At 59.6% G+C, this 14,524-nt stretch overlaps 3 protein-coding genes across 3 annotated transcripts; 1 reads left to right on the forward strand and 2 right to left on the reverse strand.

The window, feature by feature from the left end:
- Nucleotides 1-1,870: 1,870 nt before the first annotated feature.
- EHS24_005610 (uncharacterized protein) lies at nt 1,871-5,737 on the reverse strand (the record flags this gene model as incomplete). Its single annotated transcript, XM_028621107.1, has 8 exons — nt 1,871-1,916; nt 1,973-2,020; nt 2,441-2,701; nt 2,739-3,213; nt 3,255-3,600; nt 3,636-4,963; nt 5,040-5,441; nt 5,491-5,737. 8 exons carry the CDS (start codon nt 5,735-5,737, stop codon nt 1,871-1,873), a joined length of 3,153 nt encoding a protein of 1,050 aa, XP_028477559.1.
- Nucleotides 5,738-6,113: 376 nt separating this feature from the next.
- Nucleotides 6,114-7,913, reverse strand: EHS24_005611 (uncharacterized protein; the record flags this gene model as incomplete). Its single annotated transcript, XM_028621108.1, has 4 exons — nt 6,114-7,037; nt 7,092-7,357; nt 7,552-7,788; nt 7,880-7,913. 4 exons carry the CDS (start codon nt 7,911-7,913, stop codon nt 6,114-6,116), a joined length of 1,461 nt encoding a protein of 486 aa, XP_028477560.1.
- Nucleotides 7,914-8,320: 407 nt separating this feature from the next.
- EHS24_005612 (uncharacterized protein) lies at nt 8,321-9,566 on the forward strand (the record flags this gene model as incomplete). The annotated part of the gene is made up of 4 exons (XM_028621109.1): nt 8,321-8,323; nt 8,364-8,403; nt 9,283-9,452; nt 9,519-9,566. 4 exons carry the CDS (start codon nt 8,321-8,323, stop codon nt 9,564-9,566), a joined length of 261 nt encoding a protein of 86 aa, XP_028477561.1.
- Between the last annotated feature and the right edge of the window lie 4,958 nt (nt 9,567-14,524).

Raw genomic sequence — 14,524 nt, forward strand, 5'->3', positions numbered from 1 at the left:
GCGGTCAGCAATCAGATAACTGGGGAAGAAGTCCCTTCTGTGGCCAGCATTTATCAGATTTCCACACCACCTCGGTTTGTGAGGATCCACCTCGGTGATGCCAAGCCCCCTACCAAATGCGCAGCAGTACAGTCCACTCGCCCCGATATGTCCCGCCTCTAAACGGCACACGCTTCCAACATAATGCTGAATGCTGGCAGCGTGATTCGTGCAGGGCGCAGATCGGCCCCGCTCACCCCGCGCAGACGAAGACCACAGGCGACTCTTCACAGAAGCATGGGCTGGGCTGTCGGCCGGTGGACGCCAAAAGTAACTGTGCCAAGGATGGGCGCCGCCACGGACATGGGTAGTCTTACGCCGGTAGTGAGGATGAGAACCACTGCGGAATGCCGTATTGCAACCCTATGGCGACCCTGCGAATGGCCTTGTTAGATTTCCCGGGACCAGCTTACACGCCGCGGGTGTGTAATGTCACCAGCTGTTGTGCGCTGCCGTGCCCCGAGCGGCGTCTTCCAGAGCCCCAGAGCCCCAAAGCCCCACCGATTGACATTGTCAGGTGCCTCACGATGCGCAGCTTGTTGCGTGCTTGCCCTGCTTGTACACCGTGGTCGCCGCCTTTCATCGCCAGGGTCGTAGTTGTGCCGCAGGAGACAGAAAAAAAAATGTCCTGTGAAGGCTGACCTATACGCTGTCATCGGCCTAAGGTCTTGCCAGCCACTAACGAGGCATTTTGAGCGGTTTCGGCCGTTATCTGATAATTTCAGGTCAGGCACGAACCAGGGGTTTCCTAATTTCTTGGCATTAGCCGGCCGAAAATACAACGTGTCTTTCTAGCCAACAGTGAGCAAGTGAGATGGGCTTGTCATTGTCCAAAAGCGACCTCTCGCCAAGCCCCCTTTCCCCGACTAGAAGCTCAAGTACCCCGCTTAGTCTTTGGTGACCGCCAGAAAGCGCAGCTTTTTGCTCCGGCTTCGGAGGATGGAGATCAGGACGAGGGTGCACGGATGACCGCGCATTCGCCGGTCCACGCCGGTCCAGTGTCGCACCAATATTTGGTCGAGCCCGTTTCAGTCTGCCAGCATGGACGCCGCCAGCCAAAGCTTGCACGAGTTACCAGCCGGTGAGAAATTTCACCGCCAGTCAGCGAGCGGACTAATCAGATAACCAGCACGGGTGAGTGTCGCCCGAGAGTGTCGTGGCCCATACGTCAGTTGGACAATGGCTTGCAACGTTCGGAATGCTGCGGGCCACCTGTAGCGGCCTACATGCTGCTGCTGTAGACCGCTGCAGAACGCCTTCACTGTTCCCGGCCCAGTAGGACACTTACTGACCTGCAACCCCATCTCCTTTTTTTCAGCCTCAGATGTTAAGTTTCCCTGCTCCATTCCCACCATCGACTGAGGACCCTGGAGTCTGAATGCTTGGCACTCCCTGAACAGCAGACGTCGGACAAGTGACCGGTCGTGGTATGTCAATGCCGCGTGGTCCTATTGCTTCGTCCTCGAGTCATCTTGTGGCAAATAGTCCACCTGTGATAATCTCAGGAGGACGTGCGAGAAGCCAAGCCGTGCTTGTCATGGCTGTAGGTATCTGCGGCACCTTGGGTAGTCTTGGTACCATGTTAGCCAAGGCTCCGTTGGAGCCAATCTGGACCAGCCAAGGCGGAGGGGGAGGTGGAAGGAATTCGGCCTGCGTCGACTGGTCGGAGACGGAGTCCGGTGGCTGCAGTGAAAGCACGTTTGCTAACCGGGCAGCGCCGCCATATTTTCTGCGTCCAACAATCGTCGACGAAATGACATACAGCTCAGTAAAGATCGGTTCCACTCGATGCTTCTCGTAAGCTCGGTAGGTTGAGGAGCGGAAGTCCGCTCTAGGCACCCAAGCCGCTCTTTGTGTTCTTCACAACTGCGACAATACTTCGGCCGATCAGCATCAACCCATTCATGATGACGACCCCGGAAAAGGAACTCACGGTGCGTCCAAGCCACCAACGCGACCAATACCCGAGCCCTCGGTCCACCTGTCATAGCTTGTTAGCACTAGTTCAGTAAAACTTTCGGCCCGCGGTGGACGTGATATGCAGGAACACATGAGAGGGTACGCCGCCCGTCACTGGTGCCGTGTGCCGCGCACTAGAACAGCGAGGGTTGATCATCAACCCAGTAACTCGCACAACATGAGCGTTACGTTTGGGACGTGCTTCTCGCACGCCCACTTCGGCGTCACGACATAAACGATATCGGCTCGCTTCTCGACGACGGCTTGGCCCGCGAAGCCACTCATGTGTGCTAGGGATGGTCGCCGATGCCACCAGCTTCGGTCGAACTGCATGAACCGGATTCGGCGCCGAAGCGGCCCCACGGGCTGCGATAGGTCCGCCAGCCGATTGCAATCACGTCTTGCGCAATTGGAAACCACCGAAGCCTGGAATTGGACTCACCCCATCATGCTGAGCAGCTTGTGCCCAACATTGTCTTGACCAATCTTCTCGGCACCCTCGCCCACCAGCTCGCCTTCGCGGGCCCGAGCCGATGCTCCACCACCGGTACCGCGAGCAGCTGTCGAGGCCTTCTTTCCGCCGTTGTTACCGCGCTGGTAAAGCGCCTTGTAAAACGCGCTGCCCGAGGCCCTGCTTGCGGCGAGGAGACGTTCGAGCTTGTCTGGGTTCATGAGTCTCGAGCGCTTGCCTTTGAAGAGGATACTGAAAGTTAGCAAGGTTGGTGCAGATCCGAGCTTACGGGTAGCGACTGTGGCCCTTGCCCTTGCTCTGGCTCTTGAGGCCGTAGCACTCGGCTAACATGTGGACCTTCTTGCGCAACTCCTTGTCCATCGACGGGAGGGCGAGGGTCGTGCGGCCGTTGTCTTCGAGGAACTCTTGGACATCAATGTCAATCTCGTCGAGTGTGCGCGGGAGGAGCTTCATCATGTGGCCCTTGTGCTTTGGCATGGTCGTGACGCCCCACCCGCCGTCGTCCGACGTCACGTCAAAGAGCTCCGCGACCTCGGCGGCGCTGGCGTTGACAAGGTGTGCGCGAGCAGCGGCAGCCGCCTTGCCAGCCTTCTTGCCCTTCTTCGAGTTGCCGATGAGCAGGCCGAGCATGCGGTCCATCTCGCGCTGGCGCTTCTTGTCGGCCTTCCTCGCGCGGTCGCGCTCCCATTGGTCGTGAAGAGCCTGGGGGATGTGGGCACCCTTCTTGTCCTTCTTTGCAGGAGCTGTGTGCTGTTAGTGACCAGATGGCTTGCCCAGCACTTACCAATGGGAAGCGCCTCGTCAAAGGTGCCGTTGTGAACAGAACGGAAAACTGCCTTGCGCTCCTTCCTGCCCGCCGACATGACGCCGCCGTTGAGCGCATTGTCGAGGTTGCGCGCAAACCAGTCGGCTTCGTCCTCCTCTTCCTCTTCCTCATCCTCATCCTCATCGTCCTTCCAAGCGTTGTGGCCGGTGAAAAGCGCATTGTCATCTTCAGAGTCAGAATCGCTGTCGTAGGCGGCGGCAAGAGCCTCAAAGTCGACCGTTTCGTCGAGGTCCTCGTCATCGTCGTCATCGTCATCACCCTCATCGCCGTCCTCTGAGGACGAAATCTCGAGACCAAAGGGATCCTGCCGTCAGCTTCATCTTCATTAGCACAGCTCACCTGCTGACGCCGCCTCGACGCCGCCTTGCCCTTGCCCTTGCCCTTGCCCTTGCCCTTGACACTCTCCTGGTCCTCCCACTGGTCGCTGTCGCTCTCCATCTCAACCATTGCCTCGCCACCAAACGCCCCGATGTCCTTGGACGAGTTGGCGAAGCGCGCCATGGCCTCCATGTCAATATCGGGATCGACGTCTTCGTCAAAGTCGAGGTCGGTGCTGGCGAGGGCATGTCCCAGCGCATTGACCTCAATGTCAAGGACCTTGGGTGCAGGTGGGCCGTCGCTTCCCCAGTCGAGGTCACTGTCCTCCCTTGGCATGCCGTCGGTGTGCTTTCCGCGCTTGCCCTTCTTGTTACGTGCGCGCTTGGACTTTTTCAACGCCTTGCGGTCCTTGCGGTTCAGGACGACGCGCGGGTCCACGTACACGCTAGTGAGCTCAAAGTTGCTGCCCTGCGGTCTGCTTGGGCGGGACGACGAGGCCGAAGCGGGCACAGGATCGGCAATCAGTCGAGGGCGGAAGACGATGGCCTCTTCTGCGTCGTCAATGGGGCGAGGAGCCCGACGGTCGGCGCCAATGAGGATGGTGGTGGAGGTGTCGTACAGGGGAACATCGTTGGAGGTGGAGACATCGGCACCAGTGTCGACAAAGAACAGCGTGTCGTCGCCGCCAGCCGCAGCGGAGTCTTCGTCATTGGTCTCCCAGCGTTGGACGTGGCTTCCAGTGCCAGTAGTGTCGATGAAGAAAAGAGGAGAATCATTCTCTGGCTCTGGGGTCTTTCTCAAAACTCGCTCTGGAGTCTGCTGCACAGCTGGATCGCTGCTGGCATTTGTCGATGGAGATCTGGCACGAATCTCGGTAGCTTCGGTAGTTGCTGTCGTAGTGGTCACAGCAGCCACGTGGGTGTCACTATCAAGAGCAATGGTGCTTGAAACAGTAAGGGTTGCAGTCGGAATTGCGGGGGAGGGTTGAACGCTGTCGGGAATGAGGCCGCGGTCGATATCCTCCTCGTCCGTGTCGTCGCTGAAGAGAGCATCGGCCGCGCGGGCAAAGTCTTCCTCGTTGATTTCCTCAGACTCGGAAGCGGCCTCGGACTCGGGCTGGGACTCGGCGTCAGACCCAGACTCAGCCTCCTCTTGATCACGCTCGTGGTGCGGCGCAGGCACATGTTCTTCAGCCTCAGTAACATGCGCCTCGTGCGCATGCTCGACGAGACCCAGAATGGCCTCGGTGCTCTCGCCATCTTCAATGTCGATTTCGGCATCGTCATGCAGGTCGGTCATCTGCGGCGCGCTGGGGTCATCCATGGGGTACACTTGAACGCGGAGGACGTCTGCCATTAGCGTTAGAATTGCTCACAAAAAGTGTTCCGTGCGTGCAGGCGCCCGCCCCCGCCACTAGCCACTCACCGCCATCGCGCTTCACCACATCGACCTCGCCCTCCTTGAACAGCTCGCCCGCTTTGACGAAGAGCGGCGCCCGCCCTCCGCCCCACGTGACCACGCCGTCCGCACCAACCCGCGAGGCCGTAATAGCCACGCGGGCGTGCATGGTGGACCGGTGGAACCCGAGGCCGCCCGTGACGGGCGTCGCGGCGCCAGAGGGTCCTGGGGACGCCGTCGCCGAGCCTGGAGCACGCGCAAAGCCAGGAGCGCCGCCGGCCGCTCCGCCGCGGTATCCAAACCCTCCACGAGCGCCGCGTCCACCTCCGCGCCCGCCTCCGCCTGGGCCTCCGCCGCGCCCACGACCGCGCGTCGAGTCGCCATCGGCTCGATTGCCGGGACCGAACGGCTGTACCTGGGCAGTGTATTCTGTGTGGACATGTCAGCTCAACCCTTTCATACGGTCGGCAGAGCTCACGGTCGCTGCGAATGTATCCGCCTGCCGCGCGGGTGTTGACCTTGTCGTAGTCGAGCCCAACGTTGCTGTAGTCGGCGCTAAAGGACGAGCCGCCGCCGCGTCCCCCACGTGCCCCGCCGCCGCCGCGTCCGCGTCCACCGAACGGCGAGCCGCGCGCGCCGCGACCACCCCCGCCCCGGCCGCGACCGCGTCCACGCGGGGTAGACGGTTCGCCCTGGTTTAAGAAATCGCCAAATGTCTGGCGCATGAGTGAGTGTGGGTGTGCTGTTAGGTGGGTAATGAACGTTGATGAACAAGGGGGGCGTGTCGATATGAGTGGCCAAATATCGACAGGGTTGGAGGCCGATTTTGCGGAGATTCGACCTGCATGTCCGCTCGAGTCGGCTCCGGAACCGAGAAATGTGAGAGAACCCTTTACAGACTGCTATCTACTGCCCGTGCGCTGCTCCTCGACTCCCTAACTCCATTGCTCCGTTATCTGCACAGCCATGAACGTGTTCACATAAAATCGCATCGCGCGTAGGTCCGATGCCTGCATATGCTATATCGCGCTCTCGCTCTCGCTCTCGCTCTCGCTCAAAGCGGACGGTCTCGGGGTCACAGGGGCTCTCGCACCGCGCGCCCTAATGGGCGACCTGCATGTTCTGGTACGGCTCGTTGCCACTGCCCATCACGGCAGACAGGAGGCCGGCGTTGTTGTTGCCGTTGGGGCTGCGGACAGCCTCCTTGCGCGACGACTTTTCAGCAGCGATGGCAGACGCGGGACGCGTCGCCTCGAGCGAGTGGGTCTCGATGGTAAAGTCGGCGGCAGTGTCTTGACGCGACCAGGTGGCGGGGTTGAACACGGTGAAGGGTCCACGGACGGCCTGGGGGCGCGAGCTGGCGTCGTTGTGCAGGTCAATCTGCGAGAGGGGACCCGAGGTGAGCCATACACGCAGGTCTGTGTTGAAGCGCCATCCACGGTTGTAGAGCTCCTCAGCAGCGGCGAGCTGGGCGACGTCTTGAGGCGCCGAGTAGAAGATGTAGAAGAGCGTCTCCTCGGAGAAGTTGGGCAGCTTGGTCTCCACGGGTGGAGGAACGACGTGGTAGCACGATGGGATGACGAACATGTCCTCGATCTGAGGCGGGTGCTGTATTGAGCTCGGGTCGGCCCATGGTGTCACGAATGACGAATACAGGGGTTCAGACGCGGCAACGTCCACGCCCAAGTCATTCAGGTCTTCGCCAAACATGAGCATTCCGCGGTCGCCCTTGCCCATCTGGGTGCGAATCTCGTACAGCAATGCCTTGAGACCCCACTTGTCGACGGGTGAAGACATGATCTGCTGCACCGGCCGCACGAGAGGCTCGTTCGGACGAGAAGGAGATTGACGGGCCCATGACGAGTCAGTCGTTGAGGGAGGGCCGCCGGCGGACGCGAGGTGTGGGGGGTTGGACGATGGTGTCGCAGATGTCGACTGGGAAGTGCTAGGCCCGTTCAGAGACTGCTGCGGAGAACTGGGCTGCGCTGGCCCTGGTGCTCCACCCATCTTAAGGAGGTTGACCACCTGACGAGTGTCAGCATTCCACTCCCCACAAAGTTAGGTGGCAAATTAACGCACCCTCTGGTCCTTGTCCCCCAATGCGGGGAAGTCGTCTCGCAATCCCTCGCCGCCAGATGGCGCACCGTTGGGCTGCTGGGTGGACGAGGATGTGGGTCCTGCGAGACCAGGCGGCGGTGGCGGGAGACTCGAGTCCATCTGTTGCTGCTGATGCAGGAACATTTGCTGGAGGTGGTTGGAGCCGCCTGAAGGTTGAGCTTGCGCAGCATATGACGAGTTGCCGCCCAGCTGGCTGTGAGATCCGAGCGCGGGGAAGTCGTTTGGATCTGCATTGTGTCAGATGATTACGCCCCTCTTCTCACAGAACGACGGGGATGGGCGGCAACAGCAGCAGCAGCACACAAATGACCGTCCTCAACAGGTGCGTCATGCACCGTGTTTCTGGCACATGTGTGCTGCTGCGTCTCTCTCTTTCTCTCTCTCTGTACAACGCTCTCTGTCCCATCGCCATCAAACGCACCCGCTCCGCGTCCACCAAAGCCAGGAGGTCCGCCGCGTCCAAGTGTCGAGGAAGGCGGGAAGGAGCCGAGCTGCTGCTGCTGCTGGCCCATCAGACCACCGCGGGATGGCGTGGGCGCGCCGCCGCCACTTGAGTGTTGCCCAGACGACGTGTAGTACATGCCGTTTGCTGCACTAGGCGTCGGTGGCTGCGCGGACCGGTAACCGGCGGGTACTGGTGCCGCCTGTCGTGGTTGGCCTATGCGTGTCAGTGGTGCGGGTGGGTGGAGGGCAGCTCGGAGCGCGTTTTGGTGTGCACGCAACGCGGCGCCGGCAAACGTGCGGCTCACCACCTGCTCGATTCATTGTTGTTGAGTCCTGCATCGTTGGGCGATGTGGATAGGGAGTTGGTTGTGATGAGAGGAAGGCGAGCGGCGAAGGAGGGGGAGCGCGTAAGGAAGGAGAGAGGGTCAGCCCGTGGGTCGGAATGGACGGCCGAGCGTGCGCGCGAGTCGGATGTGCGCGGCGCGGTGCTCACTTGGAGGGGCGGGAGGTAGGTAGTAGGTGAGGATGGGTGTTGTGTGTGAGCGCTGAGACTGCTGGATGTGGATGGTGTATGGTGTACGGTGGTGGCAGCGTCGGTGGTGGTGAGCGACAGGCAGGAGACCGTGAGCTCCTCTCGGCGTTATCGAGTGTGGCACTTTGAATTCCAGTTGGCCACCCGCGTTTCATGCACACAACTCGTCCATCAACCAACTGCAGCAACCAGCGTCAGCATCAAACAAACAGCAATGGTAAGCTAATATACTTGCATTGGAAGCTGACAGCACCCAGTCCGAGCTCCGCTACACCGCCAACACCTCCCTTGAGCAGCGTGCGTATCAGTATCCCTTTCTTCCTTCCTCGCGGCCAACGCGTGTCGCCAGGCTCGTACTCCGAGTGTTATCACGCGGAGGAGCTTCATTGCCAAGCTCCCTCTGCGACGGCCCACCCATTGGCCTGGTGTCACAATGACCTCGATAACAGCAAATCCAGGCTGCATCCCGCGTTGCCGTGACGTCCACCCTGTGTCTATCTGTCCGGGCGAGCAGCGGACGGACCTCCAGCGAGCTCTGTAGCTGGCGAGCTCTATTTGAGTCGCACAACTGGACAACTCAACGGAGCCGTCGATGGCGACCTTGCGGAGGAAGAAGCTACAAGGCCAAGGCCAGCGACTGGGGTGACGATACATCGCGGTGCAGGACAGGCGCGTGGACGCATTTGGGTCAACCTTGAGTCGAACTCGATGGTCCATCTAGCTCCTCCCTGCCAGGCTGGCCTTCACCTCGCGCCCTGGCTGAACAGCTATGTCGTCCACGCCGTACTGTTGCAGTACACATTTGCCGGGGCGAGGTCTCTGGCCTCGACGGCTGATGCTGCCGCCGGTTCGACGTGTACGGTGGAGTCAGTTGCCGCTTTGCGCAGCCGTTACGCTGGTTCCCCGGAGACCCGGGGTGATGCTGGCACCGTTCTGTTCTTCCTTTGGCGGGACTTTGCACCACACCGTTTGCGCTGCGGCGGTATCGGCATGGCTCATGTAATGAGCGGGGCGCCCCAGTCGTACATCGTACACTTGCCGTGGCTCGGGTCGGCTTCTTGATACATCGTGATCCGTCCTGGCGCGCTCTCCCCCCACTGTTCCCGTTCTCCCTTCACACACCTGCCCACACACGCCCTCCCACACCCACCCAGTCAACATGCTAACAAACCACAGTCCATGCGCGCTACACCGGCACCGGACACGCCGACACGACCAAGTACGAGCTCCTGACCAACCAGCACCGCGACACGCTGTCCTCCATCGTCGGCCACCCGCCACTGCTGGCATACCTCTCCATCGCCGATGGCGAGTGCCAGGCTCGCGAGCGCTTTGAGGTTTTGGAGGTGAGCATGGCCCCAACGCCGTTGGCCTCTTGCACGAGGGACTGCATAGCTGACCATATTCTCCAGCGCATGCTCCAGCCCTGCGGCGTGCCCCCGGCCAAGACGGACGAGTAGGGCGTGACTTGGATCCAAGAGGGCACAAGAGGTAGTGACGCGATAGAAGACTTGTTGTACAGTACAGATATCTGCGTGATGCGAAATGAGCATCTCCAGAACGAACGCGGCGGCCTGTCGTCTGGTGCAGCGGTGTGCAGACGCACGGAACATGTTCGGGAGCAATGGTCAAGCTTGCATCGAATTCATCGTCCAGTAGTGATCCAGTGAGGACGACCCATACCCCGCTGCCCTGCCCAACCTCAAAGGGACCGAGAGGGCCGAGGCATCCTAGGGAACCGAACAGGCTGCAGGCGGACGCGCGACGCGACGCCGCCAGTGAGACCGATTCCTAGTCCCCTCAGCTCCTTGATCTGCCACCGCACTCTCGGTCGCTACCGAGCGAGACCGGGGCGTCGCGTACGGTCGCTGGGCGTCGTTGACGGACCACAGGGACTGTGCATCAACACGAGAACGTGAAACTATGGTAGCCAAGAGAAAACAGTGCTACTGTCACTAGCTCGCCGTCACGGTGCTTCTCCCCGGTGGCGGAGCGCAACCGTCGGGAGCGCAGTAGTCGCGGCAGGAGCTGTGTGTGTACACCAAGGCTCCCCCGTAGCACCTCGAGCACTCAAGTACTGTTGCATGATTGCATGTGGTCTCTGCTGCTGTTGCTTCTGCTGCTTTTGTTCTTTTTCCTGGACGGCGGTGGCGCCCGTGTCCTTTCCTTTCCCGCCCACGCCACACTTTGACCACCGGCAACGAATACCGGTGCCACCATTCGGGCTGCCGTCGCCACACATGGGTCGGTGAAGGTTGACCGGGGCGTGTGGAGTGTAGGTGGATCGCGCTGGGTGATGCGGCGCGCGACTGGCGAATTAGCGGTTGGTGGGTATACAATGTGACTGCCACAACAAAAAAAAAAAAAAAAAAAAAAAAGCTGATGAGGTCTCCTAGGAATGTCCGTCCGTTCGTTTGGTTGCCAGCTTCGAGTTCTATTCCATGATTCTATGCTGGCACCTAGGTGTGGGATGTGTACTGGGGACAAAGTGGATTGAGGACGCGATTGACAAGTCGAAAAAAGGTGGATATATCTTGGCCATTGTTGTCTCCACACATGCCATGTTTAATGTTGTCTTTTGAGCATCTCAATACCTCTCGTGGAGACATGCCTCCACAACTTACCGAGCGCTCAGAGCAGGAGCTCGACCTCCCTTTTCTGCCCGCCCGCATTCTCATGTGAGCCTTGAAAGATAAAAATGTGGCAAAAAAAGAGTTGCAACATATCATCGTCATGGCGTACTTGCGCACCGTCATACCACTTCTCCGAGCAGGACCTGTATCCCATGCACAACACACCCCCTATGGGCAGGAAGGGCTCTCCCCTCGTCTCCGTTAACGGTGCGCTTCACGCTGCTAACCAGTCACCGCTAACCTAAACAGTGCTGCCGGTGAAGCAGCCGAGAAGTTGTCAGCGTTGCCACGCGTGCTTGTCTACGCTACCCCCGTCCTGGAGTGACCACCCTTCAAAGTGTCCCTAGGACCAGTTCCTGCTGCACCCAGACACAAATGTCTCTAGCTGTACACGCCCTGCCACGGACGGCCCCTGCCACCGAAGGCGCTGGTGACTGTCGGTGAGGCTTGTAGAGCCAAACGATTGTTCAGAGCCAACCAACTTGAGGCTGAGCGGTACTTTGGATTTAAATCATCCTCCCAGATATAGTCGCTCGTTAGCATATCCGTTAAAGTGCCCTGGGATAAAGAACCACGTATATTACCACAACGGCCGGGGTTCGAGTCCAGGAGATCGAAACACGAACTACGTATATTACCGATAAGTGCCGGAGTTCAAAGTAGATCTGTGAACCGTAATACAAACAAACAAACAGTGATAGAAAGTAATAAACACTGGCCAGTGTTTTTGCGACTCTGTTATTGCTGCCAGAGGCATTTCATGTTCACGTCAAGCACCTGATTGCCATGTCACTGGACGACTGTTCTGGGAACGACTGCCACGGACACGCGGACACAGGAGCACGACACGTTATTGCGCTCTTGACTCTTTGCTGTTCACGCCGAGACGAGTTGGCCGGCGTGGGACCGTCAAGTTACGACCTGTGCCTCCCGCGCAGCGGATGGCAATTAGTGGGCTTCAAGTCTGCTCCTTGCCCGAACCCGTTGGCAAGACTTGCGTGAAGCTCAGCACGCGACGCCCACATGCGCGTACATATGTACATACATATATACACGCGCCGTCGCCGTCTCCGGTGCGGGTGGGATCCTGGACCAGGACCTGATACGCACCCCAGTCTCCCGAATGCGGTTCCTAGCCACCTGGACGCGCGTCCAACGGAACGGAACACGGACATGTGCGCACAAAAAAAACCGACGGATGTCAGCCGTCACTCCTCGGTACCGGCACCAAGAGTAGTTTTGGCACCTCCGTTGGGCCACGGAGAGTGTGCTCACTGCGACTCCGCTCCCGGGACGGCGTTACCTCTCACCTCTTACTGGCCCATGTGCACAGTTGTGGAGATTACGGAGCGCCAGTGGCGGGCAGTACTGTATACTCGAACGGGGAAGTGTGCCACAATATTTCACCGGGGAGAGCGTACAGTACATGAGCCGAATTAGACGGACGTTGCCGCAAACCATGCGTTCACGCGCCGCCCTTTAGAGTTGCCTCCGGGCGGTGTAAAGGGTACGCGGTGGGGTTTACACGAGGACGCGGCAGGGGCCTGGGTGTAGATATTTTGATTGATCGGGTCTTGGGATCTGGGATGGATTGACCGGGACGCCGGGGAGCAAACAGCCAAGCCACATTGAAAACGCCACAGTATCTGTACAAGCGACTCGTCTGCACAATCCGTGTCCAGCGCTCCAGCCAGTGCTCGTTGAGTGAATCCACAACATGACCTGCGTGCCCGAGTTCCTGCTCTGAGAGACGGTGACACCGAGTCACACGGGCTGTACAGTATGCCGGTACTTATTACTCTCCACACGTGTTGTGGATATTGCAGGTAATGTTCCCGACAGCCCGTCCCTCTTAGAGGTCGCTTATGCCTAATCATCTTGGGCTGCCACAATGTCAGCGATGAGTAGTGTGGCAGTCGAGGTACGGTAGGCGTTGAGGCCCTACCCGACTACCCGACTGCAAGACCAGTGTGTATCATCCGAGAGCCCGGCACAAGACGACAACTGGCCCAGCCACAGCGCTTATTGTTATCGTTATCCTTGACCCCGACTTCACTTCAATCAACTACCGACGACGAGGTCGTACTTCGTCCCGACATGACAGGACTGTATGGAAGACCAACGATGGGGAGTAGTTCCTGGCCCAGATGTGGTGTGTGGCGCAGACACACGCCATGAAGCACAAGGCCTTGACCTCGGACGGGTGGATAAGACGTATGTAACAGGCTACACGATGGCGCCAACGCCTCCTTGCGCAACGAGAACGACTGTCGGCTGTCGGCTGTGCCAGGAGCTCGACGCTCGAAGCTCGACGTCCGGCCGACCTGTACAGCCGGCGGTTACTGTACCATCGCTTGGGGGATGCCGGCTGTGGTCTCGTGTTCGCACCTCACGAAATATGGGTGTTTGGGCTAGCCTCGAAACCTGGCAACATGTAGCGTGTACATATGTCACAGATCACCGAGTGGGAATACGCCAGCGCGCCGGTGGCCGGTGGGGGTCTGGCCCACGCACACATTGCATATCCCCTGCGTGTCGTGTGCGGAGCTAAAGTTGGCGCGGGAAGGTAAATTAGCCGGCTTCTGGATCTCCGGGACGCGTTTACGAGAGGCCGACTCGTTGACGGCACTTTGGAGACAATGGTGCTTGGGGTCCACCACGGCCGTACACACCCTCATATCGGATCGCTGACGTACAGACCCCACCGGAACTGGCTCGGAAACCCCCGCGGCCAGAGGAACGAGGAGGCCGAGGTCGCAACCCGCCACTGGAAGGAGGACCGCGTCCAAACGCGACGCGGACTGCCGTCTCCCAACGGCACGAAGCAGGCTATCGTCATCGGCAACGCGGCTCCTTGCGGCAGTAGAGAGTGCGACCGGCAACGGCACAGGAACTATACCTCATTTTCAAGACGCGTTGGATACGGTCTCCCCCCCGGTGTCTGTAACCCCAAGATTCCCAGCGGCGAGGCATGAGACAACTCTATGGGCGGGGCGATACGGATGAGGAAGGTGTAAGGAACGGGAGATTGGAGACGCGAGTGGCCAAGAACCACATTTTGGGCTTGGACCTGGCGCGCGCCGCAGTGTAATGTTGTTTGTTGGCTGCGTCGTCAGGTCTGCGCCCAGAGTGTGACTGATTGTAGGAACCGGGCGAGATGCAGTGTGTCTGCGGGAACGTCGCAAGACTGCGGGTTTGCTAACTATAGCCCACTGTGACCAGTGTTCGCCAGGCAGAGCATGGGCAAGGACAAACAGTACGCCGCCGCCACCCGGGAACCGAGGTGGTCCAAAGCGCCACGCGCCACGGCATAACCGGACCAGAAGCCGTGCACTGGCGCACTGGCGCACTGGCGCGCAGGGGCGAGGCGCGATAGTGGCCAGTGGCCAGTGGTGAGCAATGCGTGTGCCCGTGTGCCAGAGAGCGCGTGCCAAGCAAAAGACGAAGCGACATGCACATTCCTGGGTTTCCGGTGACTGCGGGAAGGTTGATAGGAGAGAACAAACAAAGGGCGTGCATGGGGACAGCGAACGGCCGAGTTCTGGGTCGGCCTGCCATCCTGCGACCAGGGAAAAGGCGGGTAGTCGTTTGAGGGGGGCCGAACGGGGGGCTTTTGGCCCTGATGGCCGGGTGAGGCCTTGTTCCAAGGACAAGAAGAGAAGGAAAAAAAAAAAAGGTTGGGCCAAAGGGTGGACAAGGGCGATGCCACGTCGCTGCACCATGCCCGCCCATATGCATGGGGGAGAAGGCAGGCGGACGGCCAGACGGGCCGAGCAGGACAAGGG

Source organism: Apiotrichum porosum, assembly GCF_003942205.1.
Source record: "Apiotrichum porosum strain DSM 27194 chromosome Unknown scaffold_3, whole genome shotgun sequence".
Lineage (NCBI taxonomy): Eukaryota > Fungi > Basidiomycota > Tremellomycetes > Trichosporonales > Trichosporonaceae > Apiotrichum > Apiotrichum porosum.